The sequence below is a fragment of the Fukomys damarensis genome, unplaced genomic scaffold, assembly GCF_012274545.1.
Source record: "Fukomys damarensis isolate Sample0158 unplaced genomic scaffold, DMR_v1.0_HiC HiC_scaffold_25, whole genome shotgun sequence".
Lineage (NCBI taxonomy): Eukaryota > Metazoa > Chordata > Mammalia > Rodentia > Bathyergidae > Fukomys > Fukomys damarensis.
In genome coordinates, this window is record NW_022900937.1 from 17,320,230 (window position 1) to 17,343,230 (window position 23,001).

General features: G+C 35.2%; 1 protein-coding gene and 1 pseudogene across 6 annotated transcripts in view; one reads left to right on the forward strand and one right to left on the reverse strand.

The window, feature by feature from the left end:
- Positions 1 to 23,001, reverse strand: part of Dennd4a (DENN domain containing 4A) — a 102,496-nt gene that overhangs the window by 12,941 nt on the left and 66,554 nt on the right. For 2 of the 6 annotated variants that reach the window (XM_010643262.3, XM_010643260.3), the window contains exons 15-22: positions 21,479 to 21,614; positions 20,906 to 21,112; positions 20,692 to 20,820; positions 20,300 to 20,441; positions 19,461 to 19,589; positions 17,171 to 17,287; positions 16,429 to 16,560; positions 11,824 to 12,923 (exon numbers count right to left, since the gene is read on the reverse strand). In XM_010643262.3, coding sequence (XP_010641564.1) covers positions 11,824 to 12,923; positions 16,429 to 16,560; positions 17,171 to 17,287; positions 19,461 to 19,589; positions 20,300 to 20,441; positions 20,692 to 20,820; positions 20,906 to 21,112; positions 21,479 to 21,614 — 2,092 coding nt within the window. Of the gene's footprint in view, positions 1 to 11,823; positions 12,924 to 16,428; positions 16,561 to 17,170; positions 17,288 to 19,460; positions 19,593 to 20,299; positions 20,442 to 20,691; positions 20,821 to 20,905; positions 21,113 to 21,478; positions 21,615 to 23,001 lie in introns of all 6 variants that reach the window. The other 4 variants (XM_010643261.3, XM_010643259.3, XM_010643264.2 and 1 more) reach the window with 2 other exon arrangements.
- LOC117283416 lies at positions 985 to 1,117 on the forward strand (annotated as a pseudogene).

Sequence of the window (23,001 nt, forward strand, 5' to 3'; positions counted from 1 at the left end):
AATTTTTATTCCCAGCAAGCCCGTTAGTAAAGCAACCTTGCTGCCTTTTAGTATCTATTTACTATTAACCTCCCTCCCCTTCCCTGTCCAAGATGATATTAGAATTGTTTTATTCTTTTCCATAATACCATTGGCAGTCTACAGCCATACCACCTGGAATGCACCTGATCTCATCCGTAACAGAATAGTTTGAAAAGATATATATTATTAGTTTTCTTTTTTCTTTTTTTGGTACTGGGGATTGAACTCAGGACCTTGTGCTTGCAAAGCAGGTGTGGTGCCATTAAGCTAAATCCCTGGCCTGTTTCAGGTTCGCTTTAATATTTGGGTGAGTAGTCCCCCGTTTTTGTTTATCAATACTTTCTCCTGATCTAGGTTGATTCTGACTGGTGAACTATGGCTCATCAGGCACTGCTATTTGGTTTGATCATTTCCTTTTTTGAAAAAAATTTTCACTGGACTACCTTGATTAAGAACTTGTACCACTACAATGTTGAATCAATCAATCCATTATATCCCTCAGCAAAGTCTTAATAGTTCCACTCATGCACATGCTATTTCATATTGGTTTTGCTTCTAGATACTTTAGGTTTGAACTATGGTCAATTACTGTTTTTCTTTTTTAAATTTTGTCATTTTTCCAACTGGCTATTGTTACATATAAGCGAGTTATTTTAAAAATGCTTCTTTCTTGCCATTTTACTGGTTCAGTTTTTCAGTGGTAGGACATAATCTCATGTGTGTGAATACTTCTGCAATTTTATTCTTTTGCAATAATTTTCTCTCATTCCTTTTGTCTTCTGGCACTGTTAGAAAATTCAGAATACTGCTGAATGGTGTAGGTGTTAGCATGCTTCCTTACCTTGATAGAGGTTAAAAGGAATGATTACAAGGTTTCACCCTCAAGTATAGTATTTAATAGTTATTTAATACTTTATCAAGCTAATTTAAGTTTCCTATCCCAGCTTTCTAAAAACATTTTTAATTGCTTCTCAGCCTTTTGGCTAAGATCAAGTATAGTAACTTCTTATCAGTTTAAAAACATTTTTAAGTTAGGGTTTGGCCTAAATTTTTATCAAGTCCTTCTTGCACGTTTATAGAAATGTCCATACATATTTAGTAATGAAAGACTAGGCTGATAAAAACACTCAGCAGTTGTAAAAATCTGTTTCAGTAACAACTCTCTTCCTTGAGTGGTGGAACTGACTGCAAATGGGCATGTCTGCAAGCAGGTCAATCTTTGGGGTGCATGCATGGGGAGTAAGAAGAGAATTTATAGGATAGTCCCAGGAAGAAAGATTTTACTTTGGTTGGTGGGTACTTCAGTATATTTAAATATAACGGGACTTTCCTTAAAAAAAAAAAAAAAAAGTTCTCAGTTGGTTGTAGGATTTTGAAATTACTTTGACCTCTGCGTGGCTTCTTTCATGTCAATGCCTGTATTTAGAATCTCTTCTTCTTAGTTACTTTTCTCTCATGGCTGAGACAAAATGCCTGACCCCCAAAGTTAAAAGGGAAAAGGTTTATTTAGCTCACAGTTTGTACAGGTTCCAGTTCATAATGGGCTGGCTCCAAGGCAGGGTTGTGTGGCAGACAGGCATTGCAGAGGAGAAACAGCTCACAGTGGGTAGAAGGTAGCAAAGGAAGAAAACAAGGAACAAAGACAAGCCTCTTTCTGTCCCTTGTATTGTACTGTATTAGGGTGGTGCCAAATCAATCAGTGGACAGATTTAGTAATCACCCACCCTTACTCCTAGCACTGCACCATGAATTAATCACATTCCAGATTTGGCTACCTCTGAAAAAGCCTCACCTATGCCTGCATGAAGTTTGGGAGGCACATCTAGACACAAGTCTTAATACTCTCCTTCATCCTTAGACTTGAGATGTGGTATTTTCAGATTTTTTGAGGGGGGACATCCTGTTTTTTTTTTTCCTAGAGCCATTAAGTAACTACTTCTGTAAGAGGAAAAACACCTATCCTGAATATACCTCAAGTACATTAAGTCCCAGACTTTCAAATATTTGAATTGTGAACTTTCACAAATACAACAGACCTTGCATTACGAACATCTGCAGTTGTGAGCAAGTCATGGAAGTAGCTCACATATCTGCTGGACACTGTCAGAGTTGTGCCGCTGTGTTTACTGTACAGTGTGACAGTGCACAGTAGTACGGTGCTCAATCAGAGCCTAGGATGCCCGGAAGCAAGAGGAAAATCAATGACGTGGAGGAGACTGCTAGGAAGTGTAAAGCAATAACCATGGAAACAAAAGTAAAAGTACTGCACCACCCACTTAAAGGACAATATAAAAGTAGAAATAGTTTATTTATAGTTGTACTGTACTATCATCTTAAAGTAACTGTAAAATTAAAGTTTATTTATAGTATTTGTTTTTTGGTACTGGGGATCGAACTCAGGACCTTGCACTTACTTGCAAGGCAGGCACAGTGTTTAGTTTTTTAATGCTTTACATGGTATATTTGTGTCAAAGGGATATAAGGCTCACTTTGTTGGACTTAGAATGAATTTGGGGCTGGGGATTTAGCTCAGTGGTTCCGCTGCCTGCTTCGCAAATGCAAGGACCCAAGTTCAATCTGCAGTACCAAAACAAACAAACACACAAACAAAAAAACCCCAAAAAGAATTTGATTTATAAATGTTCTTCTGGAATGGGACTCATTCCTAAGTCAGGACTTATTGCAGACTTTGATTACCATGCTAATTACATCTTGGCTTGTTCATCTGGGCTTCATGAGTAAGCAGCTTTCATCATGGTGGCCAGTCTCCCCTGTGACTCTTTTTTTTAAAGACAAGTTCTCATATGTAACCTAGACTGGCACAGAACTCACTATGTAGCCCAGGTTGCCTTTGAACTCATGGCAATCCTTCTGCCTCAGCCTCCCAAGTGCTAGGATTATAGGAGCACACATGCCTGGCTCCCCTGTGACTATGGAGGCTGTCTTATCTTTAGGCATCTCCTTTAATTTAATTTTACATGCTAATTTTCAGAAAGGTCTAAGAATGTCTGAGGTGCTGATAGCACACTTTTCTATTTTCATGACTATGATGGATGTATATTCCCATATGTTTCTGTCATGTTAATGGAATTTTGAGGTGGCAAGATAAATGTGCATTTTAGCATCCTGAACTACAGGTCTTGTTCTATTCCTTTAAAAAAAGAACTACATGACATAGTAAGTGGAATAAATTTTTCTAACTATAGATTATTCAGGCTTAAGGAAAATTTAAAAAAGATTATTTTACATTGGGAGACAATAAAAATTTAATAAGACTATAAGTTTCCTTACTTATAACAATAATATACCAGTTATTTAGTACTTTCAGTGGGTCTGTCACTGGACTAGTGAGCTACGATAGTTTTTTCAGTTTTCCCTCACAGTTTCTGTTAACGTCCACAGCACTCATTATTCCAGCACAGCTTTACAGTGATAAAAGTGAAAGATGGTCTGCCACAACAATGCTGGGGAGCTTTAGGTCTCAAAAGGCAAAATTTCTCTGACCCTCTCCTGCCTTTCTACCTGCTACTTTTTCCGCTGCAAGGTAGGCTATAGGAACTAATTTGTCACCTCCAAGGTGGGTCACAGAAATGAAAAACAGCCTCTAATCCTGCCCTGTCTTGGAACTGTTCAGGTAGGAATTCTCTGAACTACCTGGTCTGACAGTAGAACATAAGGATTCTAATTCAGAATGGATCCTGCCTTATACCCGGGAGGAAGGATATGTGGAAGAGGGGCCAAGAAGAATCAGCACAGGCTTTGCTGGGTTTCCCGTCTGTTAACATAAGATCATACCCTTTTTGTCTAAACACACTGTTATGTGGTTGCCCATGCTTCAACCCTGACTATTTAATGAAATCTCCACAAACCCAAAGGACAGGGGTTGGAATGCTTCTGGACAGCTGAACACATGGAGTGGGAAAGGTCGTGGGGAAAGTAGCAGAAAACATAGAGTTTCGGCAGATCTTCCCGTATACCTGAAGCCTATACATCTCTTTTATCTATATTCTTTTTCAGATCTTTTATAAGAAACTGGTGAACCTAAGTAGTTCTTTGAGTTCTATGGGCCTCATAGGCAAGTTAATAAAACCTTTGGAGAAAAATAAAATAAAACCTAAGGAGAGTCTGGGAACCCAGACTTATAACAGGGCAGTCAGAAATACAGGATAAAACTACCTGCAGCTGGCTTCTAAACCAATCTTAGGGGACAAGTCTTTAATGTATGGGATCTGACTGCTATCTCCAGGAACAGTGTGCTGGAATGGAACTAAATTACAGGACAACCAGCAAATATCTGCTACAGAAATGACTGCCAACTTGTTTGTGGGGAGAAAGTCTCACATTTTAGGGTCACAGAATAATGTGTTGTAAGCAAATCATAGAAAAAACTGAACTTGTTAATATTCTCAGAACTAGTTTTTTAGTTTGCAATACACATTATTCACGGGGAAATGATATATATGTGTGTATTACATCTTGATCCCTCTTACTTCTTCCCTTCCCCACTCTCCCATCTTCTCTTTATCCCCAGATCTCTGTTCTTTTTCTACAAACTTTATTTCCGTTTCTATCTATCTTTTAATTTTCTGTATTTAGATTTAGATTTCCCATGTAAGAGAAATCACATACTTAACCTTTGGGGTCTGATTTATTTCAGTTAGCATATGATTTCAAGGTGAATCCATTTTTCTTCAAATGAGAACTAAGATTTTCATCATTTTGGCTAACATGATTTTACTAAGTGTAAGAAATAGCACCATCAGACTGGGAGTCTTTACAGGATTAATGGTTTGTGTTCTTGATCACTTGAGGGGGTGTCAATTTTGTTCTTTTTAAAGAATCAGTTTGTGTTCTTGATCACTTGAGGGGGTGTCAATTTTGTTCTTTTTAAAGAATCAGCTTTTGGTTTCATTAATCTTCTGTCTTATTTTTCCAGTTTTAATGATTTTTGTCCTATCTTTATTATTTCTTTTCTATTTACTTAGTTCTTATTTTTCTAGCCTCTTATGGTGAACCATCAATACTGACTTAAAAATTTTTTATTTTCTACACAATATCTGAAGCTTTAAGTTCATCTCTAAACACCTCTTAGCTGAGTCCCACAAATTTTGATGTTTTGCATTTTCATTCATCCTTCCCAAATGATAACTCTAATTTCCTTTATGATTTTATGTCTGGCTCATAATTATTTAGAATTTTGGGTTTTTCTTGACATCTTATGATTATTTTGTAATTGAATTCCACTCTGGTGAGAAAATATTTTTTAGAAACTTTATTGATATAATTTATATGCTACAAACTCACTCACTTTAGATATGCAATTCAATAACTTTATAGTTAATTTACCTGGGTTTAAAATATTTCTTGCTTTAAAACATTTTCACCATCCCAGTAAGAGCTTTCATATCTATTCATGGTTAATCTCCATTCCCCTTCCCTCAAGTCCCAGGCAATCACATATGTACTATTCTATAGATCAACCTCCTCTGGACATTTTGTATCACTGAATTTCATACAATGTTTGGTCTTTGCACTTAGCACTTTTTGAAATTCAATGATTTTATTTTAGCACCTATCGGTATTACTTTTCACTGCTGACTAGTATTTCATTTTGTGTAGCTGTAACATTTTATTGTTCAGCTAATACAAATTTGGTTTCTAGTTTTTTAAGAATGCTAGCATGAAGGCTGGGGATTTAGCTCAATGGTTCTGCCACCTGCCTTGCAAGTGAAAGGATCCAAGTTTGATCCCTGGTATCAAAAAACAAACAAACAAACAAAAAAACCCAAACAAACCAAAACAACAAAAAACCCAGAATGCTGGCATGAAAATTTGTGCAGATTTTTTTTTTTTTCTGGTACCGGGATCAAACTCAGGACCTTGTGCTTGTGAGGCAGGCGCGGTGCCACTGAACTAAATCCCTGGCCCAGTGCAGACTATTTTTATTTCTCTTGGCTGGATACCAAGATGCTGCTGGGCTCTGTATTAAACTTTTGCCGTTCATTTAAGAAACTGCAAAATTACTTTCCCAAGTGTTTTACTCCCACCAGCAATGTATGAGGGTTCCCATTTCTCCACACCCTCAGCAGTTATTCCTAGACTTTTAGGTTATGACCATTTTCTTTATTTTAAAAGGAGCAAAGGTTCATTTCAGCTGACAATTTACAGAGGTTTGACTCCATAGTCAGCTGTCTCCAAGGCAGGGTGGCATAGCAGGGGGCCATAAAGGAAAAATATTCCATGGCAAGCATGCAGGAGACAGAGAATCAGTAAGCAGCTGCAGCAGCAGCAGCAGCAACAGTAGCAGCAAGCCTGCCTTTATATCCCATTCAGGCTAACAGCCTTTTGGGTGGTGCTACCCAGAACCATGTTAATTCCAATCAGTGGACTAATTTAAGGTCAGTGTTATGGCCATTTTAGTGGGTATGAAATGTTATATTATAGCGAGGCTGCTTCTTATGTGATGTTTAACCATCACGTATCTTCTTTGCTGAAGTTTATGCCCACTTTTTACTTAGGTTGCCTGCTTTCTCACTGAATTGTGTAAACTGTATATTATGGATACAAGGTCTTTTATCAGATAAGTGATCTGCATAGCTCTTCCCAGTATGTGGCTTGCCTTTTCATCATCTTACTGATATTTTTTTAGAGCACACAATTTTGAAAATGTCTACCACTTCTTGTATAGACTGTACTTTTGATACTCTACTGTTATAGCTTGGATAACTGTATTCCCCCAAAGGTTCATGTGACTGAACACTTGGTCCTCAGGGTGGCAGTACAGTACTTAGAATGGCAGGACCTAGTGAGAGGTCAGCAGGGCATGCTTTTGGAAGGTGGTTCTGAGGCAATCTCCTGAATTCTCCAAGAGGGTAGTTATTAAAGGAGCAAGCTTGACCCTATTCAGCTCTGTCTGCTTCTGACTCTGAGATGCAATCATTCACATGCTGCAGTATGTGATCCTACCATTGTTATCAATGCCATGAGGTTATGCAGTCAAGGGGTGGCTCTGAGTCTGAGCTACGCCAGTTGAATTTTCAGTCTTCAAAACCCCAAGCTAAATAAACTTTTTTTTCATATGTAGTCTGCATTTGTTATCTCATTATCATGGCCAAAAGTGGATTAGTACTTTAACCTACGGTCCTGAAATTTTTCTAAGATTTTTGTAGTTTTAGCTCTTACATTTAGGCATTTGATCCTTTGCAGTAAATTTCTGTTTGCAAGGTGAATGCCTAAATTCGCCTATCTGCATGTGGCTATCCAATCTTCCCAGCACAATTTGTTGAAAAAATGGTCATTTCTCTGTTGGACTGACTGCCCTGGCATATTTATTGAAACTCATATGACCATAAATATAATGCTTAATTTCTGGACTCTGCATTTTATTTCCTTTATTTAACAATCTGTTTATACCAGTATCACTGTATTGATAGCTATTTCAAATTTTAAAATTAGGAAGTCTGCCTCTAGCTCTGTTTTTGCTTTCAAAAACATGGAATTTCTAATATTCTGTATGAATTTTACAGTGAGCTTGTCCATTTCTAAAACACTTTGATGGAATCTTGACAGTGTGTTGAAATTATGTATCTGTCTGGGAAGAAATCCCCTCCCCTTTGGTACTGGGGGTTTGAACCCAGGGCCTTTGCACTGAGCTACATCCTCAGTTCCTTTTTTTTTTTTTTTTTTTTTTGGTACTGGGGATCGAACTCGGGTCCTTCTGCTTGCGAGGCAGGTGATGGAACCACTGAGCCATATCCCCAGCCCATCCTCGGTTCCTTTTTAAAAACTGTTTATGCTTAAGAGATAGGATTTTGCTAAATTGCCCTGGCTGGGTTCAAACTTATTATTCTCCTGCCTCAGGCTCCCAGAGTGAGCTATTATGCCCAGCTTACATCTTAACAATCTTAACTACATCTTAGTATTGACCCTTTAATAAGTCCATAGAAGTAGAGTATTTCTCCATTTAAATCTCCTCTAAATTTCCTTAGCGGTGTTTAATAATTCTTAGAATGCCCTTTTATCTTGATCCTTTTCATTGAGCTTTACAGCTATAGTTTATTGTACCATGTGCATTTACAAAGAACATACATTATGCAGTCACTGAATAATGTATATTTTTTAAAAAGCAACTGTATCATGGTTGCTAATTATGTTGTTCAGATCTATGTCTTGACCAATTTTGTTAGCTCTTTCTACAGCTCATGAAAGGTCTAAAAATAACCAACCAAGGTTTTAGAACTCCTTTAATTCTGTCAATTTTTGCGGCATTGTTTTGATAATTTTATCTTCCTGGTGAACTGTTACTATTATAAAGATTTTTTGTCTCTAATAAAATAAAATTTGATATTTATTTTCTGATGTCAAAATTACCACCTAAAGCTTATGCTGTTTGCAAAACAGTTTTTTGTCTTCCATTCTTTTAACCTATTCATTTCATTATATTTAAAGTATATATCATATAGGCATCATGTAAGTTCTTACTTTGTCAGAAACCTGTCTTTTGAGGTGTTTAGATGACTACTATTTAATTACTGATATGAACCGGATTAAGGACAACTATTTCTCTTTTCTCTTTCTTGTCCTATTTAAAAATTTTATTGGCTTTTTGGTTCTCTTTGCATTTTTATTATTATTTTTTTTTGAGACAGGGTCTCACTTTGTAATTCAGGCTTGCCTTGACCTCATTAGGTAGCCCAGGCTGGCCTCAAAGTCATGGTGATCCTCCTTGTTCAGCTTCCCCAGTACTGGGATTATAGGAATGTGCTACCATACTTGGCTCTTTGTATTTGTATTTTTATTAATTAAAAAAATTTTTCCCAGTACTGGGATTGAACTCAAGACCTTGCGTTTGCAAAGCAGGCGTGGCACCACTGAGCTAAATCCTTGGCCTCTCTTTGTATTTTTAAGGTGGATGTTTTAGGGATTACACTACAAATACCTAATAGTCTATGGTTTACTTAGAATTAGTATTGTATCAGTATATACATAAGACCAGTCAGATAAGTCCTTTTGCTACTGTCAAACATCTATATATATTGAAAACCTGAGGTAGGGGATGTAGCTCAGTGGTACAGCACTTGCCTAGCAAGCATGAAACCCTGTATTCAATCCTCAGTAATGGAAGAAAAGAAAAGAAAAAAACCCCATGAGATGAGACTATAATTTTTGTGTCGGACAGTTACAAGTTTGTCAAGGAATTTAAGAGGCCAAGAAAGCAATGTTTTACATTAGCCAGCTGTTTATCATTTGTCTTGCTCTTCCTTCCTTCCCAAAGATTCAGCTTTTTTTCCTGCTATTCTTTTTCAACTCGAGGAACTTCCTTTAGCATATCTTGTAGAGCAAGCATGCTATAGATGAATTTTCTTTATTTGAAATCATTATTTTTTACCTTCATCCCTAAAGAGTACTTCACTGGATATAGAATTCTAGGTTGACAGATCTCTTCTTTCTACATGTTAAAAATGTTTCCATTGAATTCTTCTCTCCATAGGTTATGATAAAAAATTCATGTCATTCAAATCTTTACTTCTTCATAGGTAAATGTGTAATTTTTCTTTTGTAGTTTTCAAAAAAAATTTTTTTTCTCCAGAAGTTGTTTTCTTATTAAGCGATAGACAGCTTTGGCTTTTAGCAGCTTATGAGGTGTGCAGTTGTGGATTTAAAAACAATTTTTTTTCAGGTTTGGTTTTAACTTTTTCCCTTCTATCGTTTGCTGTTTATCCTGTATCTATAAATCTGTATCCTTCACCAAATTTGGGGAGGTTCAGACATTACTTTTTCAAACATCCTCCCCATACATATTATTTATTCCTTCTGATATTGTCCCATACATCTCTGAGGCTCTGTGCACTTATAAGTCTTTTATCTCCTTGTTCTTCAAACTGGGTAATTTTTATTACTGTTCTTTTTTTTTTTTTTTATTACTTGGTCTTTAAGTTCACTAACTTTTTTTTTTTTATTTTTTTTTTGGACCCGGGATTGAACTGAGGACACCTTGTGCTTGCAAAGCAGGCGGTGGTACCACTGAGCTAAATCCTTGGCCCTCACTGACTCCTTTAGCTGTCAATTCCATACTGTTACTGAACCCATTCAATGAGTTTATTTAGTTATAAAATTTTATCTTAATTTGTATTTCTTGCTGAGAATTCCTTTCTTTTATTTCAAACATTTTTCAATACTTCAGGAACCTAGTTATAATAGATGCCTTAAAGTTTCTACTTGATAATCCTAACATCTGGGTCATTCTGGGGTTGTCTTACTCTTGAGAACTGGACACATCTTTTTGGGGTTTGTTTTGGGTATTTTGTGGTGAATATAAGGGCACTGTACATGCTAGGCAAGCACTGTACCACTGAGCTTTCCCAAAACCTTTCTGGTTCTTTATATCAAATAATTTTTAATTTTATATTAGACACTGTAAATGTTATGTTGGAAAATGCCGATGTTTTAGTTTTAACAGACATGCTAAATACATCCAGATTGTGTTTTTTTCATGTTTTTTATTTTTAACAGGCAATTTTTAGGTCAGTTCTCTAGTAAGTCTTTGTGTGATGTTTTACATCTATCCCATGTATGTGCAACTCAAACTGAGAGTTGTGTGGGATTTTCTTCAAACACTTCAATCCATACAGGATCTTTTCCTTTATTTCACTAGGCAGGAAATATGGGTTTCTCTTGAAAGTCTGGCTGCTAGAATAGCTGTGGCACACTGTGACTACCTCTGAAGCAAGGAGGCAAGAGAAAAGAAACTGGGAAACTCACCTCTGTGTGGATCCTTCCCCATAATCTGCCAGCTCTTGTTTTATATTTTTAGGATAATTTTCTAGGTGTTTTAAATAATTCATCTGGAGTACTTTATTTTAATCAGTAGGGAGCAAGGATAAGCTATAATGGCTCAGTTTATATTACCATAGTAAACTCAGAACTCTCACTGCAGGTTTTGAAAAATGTTTTTGCTGGGTATGATACAATAGGTTGGGAGTCATTTTGTTGGGCACTTTATGTCTTTCTGATACCACACTTTCTGTTCAGTTTATCAATCTTTTGAAGATAATTTATCTTTTCTGTAGCACCTTTTAATACTTTTGCTTTGTATTTCATCTTTATTTTAATACTAGGCAATTAAGTATGATTTTCTTTATATTCTGCTTGACACTTGCAAAACTTCTTCAATATGTGAGTTGACATCTTTAATCAATTCTGGAAAATTCTTGGTAATTAACTTTATAAATGTTTGTTATATCTCATTATTTTCTTTTTCTTTTTGAATTCCATTATATGAATTAACTCAAATTCTGACCTCCATACTCTTTGCTATATTTTCTATTTTCTTCCTGTCTCAGTGTGAATATTTTCTATCGATTCACCATCTAGTTTATTAAGTTTTCTATTTCTGCATTTTATTTGCTGTTAAATCCAGCCTACCAGGAAGAGAAATTATATGCATGGCTGGTAATTCTGAAGGCATACTATACAATGTACACTATCTAAAAAACTGCACCCTAAAGGAAATTCTGAAACTTAGTCATTAAACTTTCACAAAACACAAACTTACTGCAGCTAAAAATCATTGCTTTTCAAAATTGAACTATAAATGTGGCTTTAAAGTGAATTTTCCTTCTTTGTAAAGTCATCCTTTCAGTTTAAATTTTGATGCTTACAAACCTTACACATCCTGTAAGTCCTTTTTATAAAGCTATGTTTAAGGAGAATCGTTAAAACAGACATCTTTGCAAGTCAGAGACTTACAGTGGTGGTGGAGGATGTACGAAAGCAAAAGCAGCAAATACTAGCCAAACTTACCTTGGATGTTGTGGCATACATGGTGAATCTTGAGTACCATTTGCTGGCTTTCTCTGCAACTCCTTTCCCAGCAGTAAACATACTATGCCTTAGAATATCTAGTTTTGGTACTAGCAATGTATCTAAGTTAAATGAAGGTGATGGATGGGTTAATGTATCTTGAGATCCTTCCCTAAATGGGCAAGTAGATGAGAAAGCTGGAGAAGACCAGAGTCTATCCCTTGTTTTCTCCTCACTTTTTGTGTAACTTTTAGATTTAGTAAGTCTCACAGGCCTAGGAGAATTAGGAGGCAGGCTAGATCTTCTACCTGCCTTGATCAATGTTGGACTTTTCTTATTGGATAATTTATCATCACATGCTCGTTGTAAATCAATGCTCGGTGTACGACTTGTCAAAGGACTGCTCATGTTATTCATATACATCTCAATTTCTTCAGCTAAATCACGCCTAGCAGATGGTGTTGAAATGCTTTTGCTGTCATCTTCATCATCCTCCTCTTCTTCTTTTTGTTGCTGTTCAGTCTCAGCAATCAAAAGAGAGAGGGGGTCAAATCCTGTTGCAACATCGGTTTTTTCAGAAGGTTTTACTGAAAAGCTGCTGTTCATACGCTGAATCCTCCTGGGATTTTGTGTAGCAACATATTCCACTTTTGATCTGTCTGCTTCATTATCTAAATCTTCTAAGTCAAAAATAACAGCAGAATCCACTTTATCTGACAAACAACTAGGACCATCAAAAGGTGTATCATCATCACTAGATTCCTTTTCTAGACTGCTTCTTTTTGATCTTAAAGGTGACTTTCCAATATCAAGGCTATTTGGTCTTGTGCTATTTGAGAGAACATTTGAAAGAATTTTTGCATCAGCTCCTAATTTTTCAACTATATCTCCAGGGTTTGCTTCTTGGTTAATTTTATTCAGCATAAATCCCATCAATACACCTCCACTAAGATTACGGTTTCTAGTTCCCCAGGCCAAGTGTTGCTGCAAATTAGGTTCATTGTCACTTTTATGTCTTTTCCTGAAGCATCTACTTTGAATGTTTCCTGTTTCATTTGTATCCTCAAGAGTTGACATTAAGAGCTGCTCACGTATGCTTTCTGAAAAATGAAAAAAGTACTTTTAGCCACGAAAATGTAATGTGTAAATGTAAGTTATCTTAAATATTTAAAGTTCTAGTAGTGAAAATGATCTTAAGAGGTACTCACTGTCTTCATTATTTGACATATATCATTTTAAGCACTTTACTTATATTATCTACTGCAAACATTTCAATATTCTTATGGGTTAAGAAAAAAATACTCAAGATTTAAGTTATCCAGTCCTTAAATGATAGAATTGTGATTTGAATCCAGATTTGTTTAACTATAAAGTTCTGCTCCTAGACATTAGGACATACTTCTAAAAAACTTAGACAATTGAGATTTATATTTAAGGCAGGTACAGTGGTGTATGCCTGCAGTTCCAGCTACTTGGGAGGCTAATGCTTAAGGATCAAAAGTTCAAGACCAGCCTGGGCAACTTAGTGAGATCTTGTTTCAAAAAATAAAAAGCCAGGGGGCCGAAGGATGTAGCTCAGTGTCAGAGCTCTTGCCTAGCATGTGCAATCCCCAGAACCACACAGAGAGATTTACATTTAATAATAATAAATGTACATTAATTCCACTACATGGATGAAATGACCATAGCTATACAACTGTGCTTGTGTTGGATGAGCTTGAGATTCTGAGTCTTCTGCTTACTAAAATGAAAAACAAATCCCCAAATCCCCAAACCAAACCTAACAGATAGTAGTTCTACTGACTTTATCCATAAATAAAATTTTAAAATCACCAAACCTTTGGGGCTATAGACATAGACAAATAATTTTTCATTTGCTTAACATATTGACTGCCAAGTTTATACCAGGGAAACGTGCGTGGCCACCTCACCTTATTCAGAAACACTGTTCACTGCTTCCTACCAAATTTCTTAGTTAATAATGCTGAATGCAGAAATCTAGGCTACTATTATCTTTAATCATCCTTATAATTTGGGAGTATTACAAAGCATTAATCTAGGTACATTATTGTCAATTACTTATTTTACATACATTACTCAACAGAATTAGATCTCTGTAAATAGGGCTGCGATTTAGCTCAGTGGTGCTGCAACTGCCTCGCAAGGAAAAGGTCCTGAGTTCAATCCCCAGTACCAACAAAACCAAACAAAACAAAAGAAACCAACTCTATAATTAGGCAGTTAGTAAAAATGTGCCTTTTCTCTCCTGCCATGTGATACATGCAGGGGATAAAAGGTAACAGCAAGGCCATAAAAGATTAGAAACTATTGTTGTTTAATAAGCACGTACCATTAACAAGAGATATAAGGGAGACAATTTTTTCTTTTATCAGTTTATAATTGAGGACATGAACCAAGACCTAGTTTCTTCTGATATCCTGGGAACTCTTCTGTTTGACAGGTTAAAATTATAAAGAGCTTAGAGGAATTTTGTAATTCAAATATAATACTCTGGAACTGCATTCAAATAAATGTTCAGGGTTCTTTGCAAAGTCAGCCCTATGCTATGGTCCAAAGACAAAGCTGGTTATTAGGCTAACTCATGGATTGGCAAATTATACTTCTGAGCCAAATCTGGTCTAAGGCCTGTTTTTTGTTTTGTTTGTTTGTTTTTCTTTTTTGGTATAGTTAATGGTTTTTGTATTTGTAAAGGGCTATAAAAATCACATATGTATACTGAAGAAAAGATAACAGATTATAATATGGCCTGAAAAGACCCAAATATTTATTATGACCTTTTATAAAAAAGTTTGCCCAAGGGCCAGGGATTTAGCTCAGTGGTGCTGTACCTGCCTCAAAAGTGCAAGGTCCTGAGTTAGAGAGTTAGATCCCTGGTACTGGGGATGGGGGAGAAAGAAGTTTACCCAATTCTAAATCTGCATACATGCTAAATTCTACCAGACTAGGCTGAATTCTGCATGCCTCTAACACAGAACCAACAGATGATTTAACTTCCTTAGTCCCAGGTGGCTTATGACATAATTCCAGAGAGTAGTTTATGAAGATTTCTGGAAAAACTTTTGCTTTCTTGACCAAAGGGATAGGAGTAGTTTGTACTCTTTTTCCCATTCCTTCTGTCTTGAACAGATAAGATTATGCCTGGAGATACCACTGGCCATATTATAATAAAGGTTAGGTCAAGAAAATTGATGGCACAGTCCCTTAATCAATATTAGAACAAGTACTTAACTTTGAATTTCCTTTGAGAAAAATAAGCATGCTATAAATCACATATATAGTCTTTAGGAGTAGTGATAAATCCATAGTACTTAACAAATGCAAAGTTTTCACGTGAAAAATATCAAGGACAAACTAATAATTCTAACTGATACTAATGAAATCCATTTTAGGCTTTTATAATAAAACTGAATTGTTAAGCATATAGAGTAACCAAAAGCCAGATGATTAGGTATTTATTACTCTGACCAAAATGTCAGGATCAAAAGATCATTTATAATAATATTACATAAAAGGTTGTAAAAGCAAATCCTAAGACAAGAGCAAGTGTGAACACACAGTAATGAAAAGATGAAACCAGCCGGGCATGGTGGCACATGCCTGTAATCCCAGGACTCAAGAGGCTGAGGCAGGAGGATCGCCAAGAGTTCAAGGCCAGCCTGGGCTACATTGCGAATTCAGGGCCAGCCTGAACTACCAAGGGAGACCCTGCCTCAAAAAACCAAAAAACCAAACAAAACCAAACAAAAAAATGAAACCACTGCACTCCAGGAGGCTGAGGCAGAAGGATCCCAAGTTTAAGCTCAGCCTGTGTAACTCAGCAAGATCCAGTCTCAAAGGGCAAGACAAAAAAGAGCTTGGGAACATAGTTCAGTGCAAAGGTCCTGGGTTCAATATCTAGTACTTAAAAAAAAAAGCAGTGCTAATATTCCCTCTCACTAACATAAATGTTGTACTGAGAAATACAAAATAATATATAAAAAGCATTTTGAGCTGAGTTCAGTGGTAGATGGTAACCTCAGCTACTTGGGAGGCTGAGGCAAGAGGATCACAAGTTTATGTCCAGCCTGTGTAATTCAACAAGACTCTCTCTCCAAATAACAGTATTTTGCAGCTCAGTGGTAGAGTGCTTGCCTGTCATATATGAGGTCCTGGGTACAACTCCCATTACCATAAACAAAAAGGGGCTCTTTGAAAAGAAAAAAATAAAGGGTAATGTTACTTAAACTATCTGAAGGGCTATTCTTCTTTGCCTCTATGCAAACTAAAGAACCAGAGTTTCATTTAAAATTGTCTAGCTGTACAGCACCCTTACACTTATCACCTCTCCTGCTCCTATTTCCCCCTTCCAGTCCAAACTCAAAGGCAGTGTATAGTAGGAGGTGTGTCACATACTTAGTTATACTAAAAGCTTGAACAAAATATGTTACAAAATATAAAACTCAAACTACTAAGCTATACCATGAGAGGTTGCACAGATACATTTTTAAAATAACTGGGAAGAATTAAGACTCATTAAAGATAAATATTCACTAGGTCATAGTACAATTCATACTACACATAGCAAATATGTTCTATTCAACTCACCTGTGCATTCTTCTGATGTTTTATCAGAATTGTTATTACTTGTGCCATTGAGGCGGACTATATTGGAAGAACTGTGATAACTGAGCTTAGGAAGGCAGTCAGCACTTCCTTTTGCACTCTCGTTCTCTGACACTATAAAGATGAAAATGAAATTGTTAATAAAATGAATCTACACTATAGGAGGCATACAGAGAAGTAGCCTTTAGTTTTAAATATGTCTACCTGAAAACTGGTGATAAGGATATACTGGATACCTCTTTATCACATTATAAGTCACCCACAAATAAATCATTCCACTTATTTGAGTCCTCAAAGCATGGATCAAATTACAAGTACTGGTCATACATGAAGTTCATGCACAAAGGCTGTGTTTTCTCTTCAGCTGTGAAAAATGAGCTTTTGGTGAAGGAAGTGGGGGGTAATTATAAATCACGGTCCATAACAAAACTTCACCTAAAAGTGTTACTAAACCTCAGAAAAGAGATTCTGTTTAAATGTATATAAATGCATACCTATATTTCTCCTACATTAAGAGTATTGTGTGACCTATATACATCATTCACTCATAGTATTTGGATAGCGTTTTGCCATTGGGATCATACATGAAAGAACTGTTTGGAAGTATCTGTATGGTTGGGAAAGCTTACAATGAAAGAGTTATAGTAGGAAATGGAAACTGAAACATGAGTTATAAATATATAACTTAACAATTTTACACATTTTCAACTTAAACAATACCTACAGGAACTAGAATCACTCTCTTTTTTATCTTTTTCTTCTAGAATATCCTCAGTAGATGCATCCCCTCGTCTAACTTCATCCTTAGACAATGAATTATATCCAAGATCAGACTGGCCATCTAGGAAAAAAAAAGAAACAAAACCCTATGTTGTTTATCATACTTCTTTAGAGAAAGCACCTGAAATTAGGTGCAACACATTAGTGCTCTGGATAACTTCTAATTGAAAGCACTATTTGGTTAGCTACCTCTACCATATTTCCCATAATATAAGAAATCTCAAAACAATTTACTTTTGGCTCCATAATGCAGCCAAACTATGTGGGCACCTAAAGACACAGATCAATCAGGCCATGTTCTTCACTGGGGAAGGTCTGTGTTCCACCTAAGTAGTGGAGAAGACATTCATACACAGGCCATTGGAGCCGAACAGCTAATGACTCCAAGAAGTTAAGTTCCTTTAAATTTATTGGTAAGTAATTAATTTTTTCAGAATATAAATGAATAACTGCAGGATGACACCAATATACAGGAACAAGAAAATATCTAGTATTAAAGTTAGTTAAAAAAACAAAAGTTACATCAATTTAAGAAAACAACTTGTTTTATTAAAAAGGGTCATTATCATTTTTAGTAAATTGTTTTCACTAGATTAGTATCAAAAGACAAGGTTCTGAATTGTTTTCTTTTGAAACAGGGTCTCACTATGTACCTTAGGCTATCCTTGAACTTATGATCCTCCTGACCCTGCTTCTCAAGGGCTGAGATCATAGGCATGAACCACCATGCCCGGCACCAACTTAATCTTTTTGTTTGTATAACAAATTCCCAGATTTGCTAAACAAACGGTTGCCATGATTGGACACAGTAAAATTGTTCCATAAACTTAAGAAACCTAAAAAAATTATATTGAATACCAGTAAGTATTTACTTCAATATCTTTGTTGTAATTTTGAGTTTGCATTTTTTCTAATCAAGCTTTGAAGTCCTACTTACAAAGAAATTATAAATAGAAATATGTGAAATAATCTTGAAATTCATTTTATAAAGTTTTGCACTGTTTTAAGAGAAACTTATAAAAAGCCATAGTTAAAAATAAAAGATCTCATTATTTTTCAGAGATAATGCCTGAGGATGACTGCTATAACTGATTAAATTCACACTGCATGATCAAGGAATAAAACCAGTCAAGGAAAAATTACTATGAACATTACATTTCAACAAAATCACTTACATTTATTAATCTTAAAGTAGGAATAAAAGAAAACATCAAAAAATGTTGACACTGCAGATGAAAATTCTCAATTTTATCAGTAATATTTCAATTTTTAAAGTTTCTATTAAGAGCTTGTGCTTATACTATATTAAAATAAAGTATAATTTTAAAAATGTAATAATAAAAATAGAATAATGCAAACAATATATTTTTATGTCTTAGTTTCAATAATAGAAAAGGCTTATATACAAATCTTACATTTCAATGAAGCCTATGCCCTCTTCAGTGCTAGAATACTATTTTTAATATTTAAAGCTGTAATTTTAAAAACAGTTTAAGACCCATAAGAACTTGCAAAAATACCACAGTATAGAGACTTTTTGGGGAACCCTTCATCCAAGTTCCCTACTGATACCTTATATAACCACATTACAAGGTTAAAATCAGAAAATTAACACTGCTATAATACTACTGAGAAACAGAGCTGTAAGTTTCTTTTTTAAGAAAGCTAGCAAGCCAGGGATTTAGCTCAGGGGTTTCAGCGTCTGCTTCACAAGCACAAGGGCCTGAGTTCAATCCTCATACCAAAAAATAAAAGGTAGCAATATTTTCATAATTACAAAGAATTATCCAAGAGGATGAAATGGCAAAGGGGCTGGGTTGCTCGGTGGTGGAATACTTGCCTACCACTGTAAGGAGCTGGGTTCAGTCCCTAGCACCACATGTACACAAAAGGGACAGGGGAAGCAGGGAGGAAGAAAGAGGGGAAGGGAGGAAGAAGAAGGAGGAGTAGAAAAAAAGAAAAAGAAAAAAAAGATATAATGAAGAGATCTGTGGCTACCCAGAGTTAAATTATTATGAGCTAAATTCTTGATTAAAGTACTTTACAACCTCTCAAAGAATGAATAAAATTACATGAAGTTTTTAAATTCAGGATGAAATCAAGTACCTAACATACAAAATTAAAAAGTGACAGTTTAGCATATCACCATAAATAAAATTTTTTTAAGAACACAGGCTAGCAAATCTTGTTTTGAAAATGTACTGTAATGAATATATACATAAGCACACACAAACCTGTACTAGATCTATCATCAGTAGCATACACTTTGATTAAACCCGTATTAAAAGGTGCCTGCTCCACAGTGTGTGTCCCATGACCACTATCCATGCTGCCATGACTAACAGTATCCAGGTCACTGCCATCTGCTTAAGAACACAATTTGATAGCATTTTACTACTCAATGAGACACCAAAAATACACATTAGAGTTTGTTGTTCAAGCTAATAAACTACTAATGTAATAATAAACATGAAAAGTGCCACATAATCAGCAAAATACAACTAACACAAAGAAACCTGTGAACTATCAACAAACACTGAAATAAGATCACCAAAGGCTTTTAATTTAACAATAGAAAAATATTTTTTTAAATAGGAAGAGTATACTAATACAGGCTGAACTTCTCTAATTCAAAAATCTGAAATCCAAAACTTTCTAAGTGCCAAAGTGACACCACAAGTGCAAAATCGCACACCTGATCACATATGACAGATCGCAATCCAATACAGGCACACCAAAAGCACTGTATAAAATTACGTTTAGGCCATGTGTACAGGGTGTATATAGAACATAAATAAATTTTGTATTTATACCTTGGGGTCCCACCTCAGAGATATCTCATTTATGTATATACAAATATTCCAAAATCCAAAAAAAATCCCAAATGTGAAACACTTCTGGTCCCAAGTTTTGTGATAAGGGATCATCAACTTGTATTAGAATTTGCTTAATGGTAATCAAAGCCAGAAAATATTCAATATCTTGAAAATATTAAAACATTTAAAAAATATGAAATGCAAACCACTCAAACTAATTTTGAAGAAAAAGTAAAACACATATATTCCTTAATTACCTGAAAGAGTTGTTTGTGATAAGTGTGCCTGTTTCTTTAAAGCTCTTTTGAATTGTGCTACTCCTAAAATAACATTTCTTACTTTTGTCCAGAGAAAATAGCCACTACGACTTCTTGAAGGCCAGGTACTTTCCAAAACAGCCTATGCATTCAAAACAATAAAATAATTAGTTAATTAAATAACTTTTATAAATGAACATACACTGGCTCTAGAATTAAGCTAAAGAATACGAAAGTAGATTGTATAACCAGAAGAACACAAAATTATTAATTTATAAAATAAATTTGATACTCTAAAATAAATGCAAATAACCCCTGCATCAGTCATTTCTGCCATTAAACTAAGGTTTTATAATTACAAAAATAATTCTCCATTAAATTGAAATAATTACCTTATTATAATAACCATAAGTAATTGCATTGGGATCAACACCAGCTTTCTGCATTTCAAATAGTACTCGAACTGCAAGCACTGGCTGATCATACTGCCCACAGAGCTGCATAAGAATGCGGTAGCACACCTGAAACACAAGTTGAACGTTGTACAGAAACAAAAATACATGTATGAATCTAGGATAAAATGATGTTATAAAGAATAAATGTTACCTCATCAGGTGGATCCATCTTCTTTGACTGCATTTTTTTAAGCACATCATAGGCTGTTTTCAGAGCCCTGACTTTGGAATGACACACTTTCACATAAGCTGGCAGACAAATAAACCATAGCCCATAACAGTGGCGCAGCAGGCACCTAGACCACATCTGAGGGATAGAAGAATACTTCTTGGCAATTTTATGGGCTGACTTAATTTCCTAGAAAAAAAAACAACCAAAAATCTCATTAGTACATTTACACTTAGGCTACCTTATTTAATGAATGCTAAACAAATAAAAATCACATGCTTTTACAATGCTTCCATAAGAAAATTTGTTTGCAACTAATACATTTTCAAGCTTTTCTTGACTATGTACTATGGAATATCTAAAATAAAGTTCTAGGAAAAAGTGACTAGGATACTTCTGAAGGTGGATTACTATAAACTCTTCAGAATGCATAATGACAACAATCTAGTAATAGTTTTACACAGGGTGGAAAAGTATATTAAAGGAGGATGAGCATCAAATTTACTTCGAATTCTAATATTTGAATATGTGAATAATTCAAAAATTTCAAAGCACCTGTTTTGTTCTTCTGAACATGGGAGAAGGGCTATTAGGACTACTTGATTTTGAAGGAAATTTATTCTTCCGTGTTTGCAGAAATCCTTCAGGTCTCTCAAATAAATTATTCCTAAGAACTGGGAACCCATTATAGCTGTTTTAGAAAAGAAAAAAAAAATCTCAAGCACACAGAATATCACAGTGGTTGTAAACTAAAACTATTATGGCCAGTAACTTTTAAGAATTTAACTATCTTGGGACAGTGATTTAGCTCATTGGCGCCATGCCTGCTTTATAAGCACAAGGTCCTGAGTTCCATCCCCAGTACTGGGGGAGGGGAGGAATTTATCTCCATCAGGTCATAATATATACTCAGTAAATATTTATTATGCTAAGGTTGCCTTTTTTATGATTAACATTTAAAAGTGCAATAGCCAAATACTAACTCAGAACATTTTCTGGTAGGGAGGAGAAATACACTTAAGTGAATTTGATGTTGAATTTCAAAGTAACTCAAACTTTTAAAAGTTAGTATTTATGTAAATATATAGCAAACATATTAGAAAATGTGACTACTGGTAAAGGGTCAATAATCTTTCAAACAACACAACCATCAATTTCACTGCTTTAGATTAACATATTTACTGTAGAACCTCTCTCTTAAAAAGATGTAAACAACAATTTTAGGTGTAATGTCTTAGTCATCAGGCCTAGCTATAAAATTATGAACTGGCTAGCTAGATCCTGGTTGTTCAGGACTTCATTTATAAAACAAAACAAAACACAAACTGAAGAATTTGGAGAAGTTGAGGTTGGAAAAGAAAAAGGAAACATAAGAACTGGCTCTATAAGGAGGCAGATATAATTAGGGTGATAGAACAAAGTGTTCTAAGCACTTAAAATATTATAGCTAGGAGAAACATACTGAAAAGAAAAAAAGGTGGCCAAAAGCAACAAAATTAGTGTACTTTATAATATTCATGAAGTCATATAGTTTTTCTTAATAAGAAACCTATATGTAATGAGATGGTAAATAATTACATATTATGACAGGCTAATTCAGTATAATAAGAAAGTACTAATAATGAGTAAATGTTCAGAGATAAAACAGCAAAAACTGTTCAAGAAACCATGTCCTTCCTAAAAATTCATTGCATATATGTGGGGTGGCAATGAGACTATTTTATGCGTCTTAAGGAAATGCCTCATCATTTCACAGACAATGTAGATATGAGTCATCTCTGGTTAAGAGTACCTACTGTGGGTATTAAAGACATTTCAGTTGTTTTTCCAGGAATTATTATGGTCACACCCAAATTATATTGGTGGTCTCAGGAAAAAAATGACTAGACTCTTACAAAAAAACTGGGAATGTTATTAAGCTAAGTAATTGTACTAAATGACTAAAAGTAAAATTTAAATTATAGAGTTAAAACCAGGGCCAGGGATTTAGATCAGTGGTTCTGCTGTCTTCCTCACAAGCACAAGGTTCTAAGTTCGATCTCTGGTACCAAAAAAAAAAAAAAAAAAAAAAAAAAACT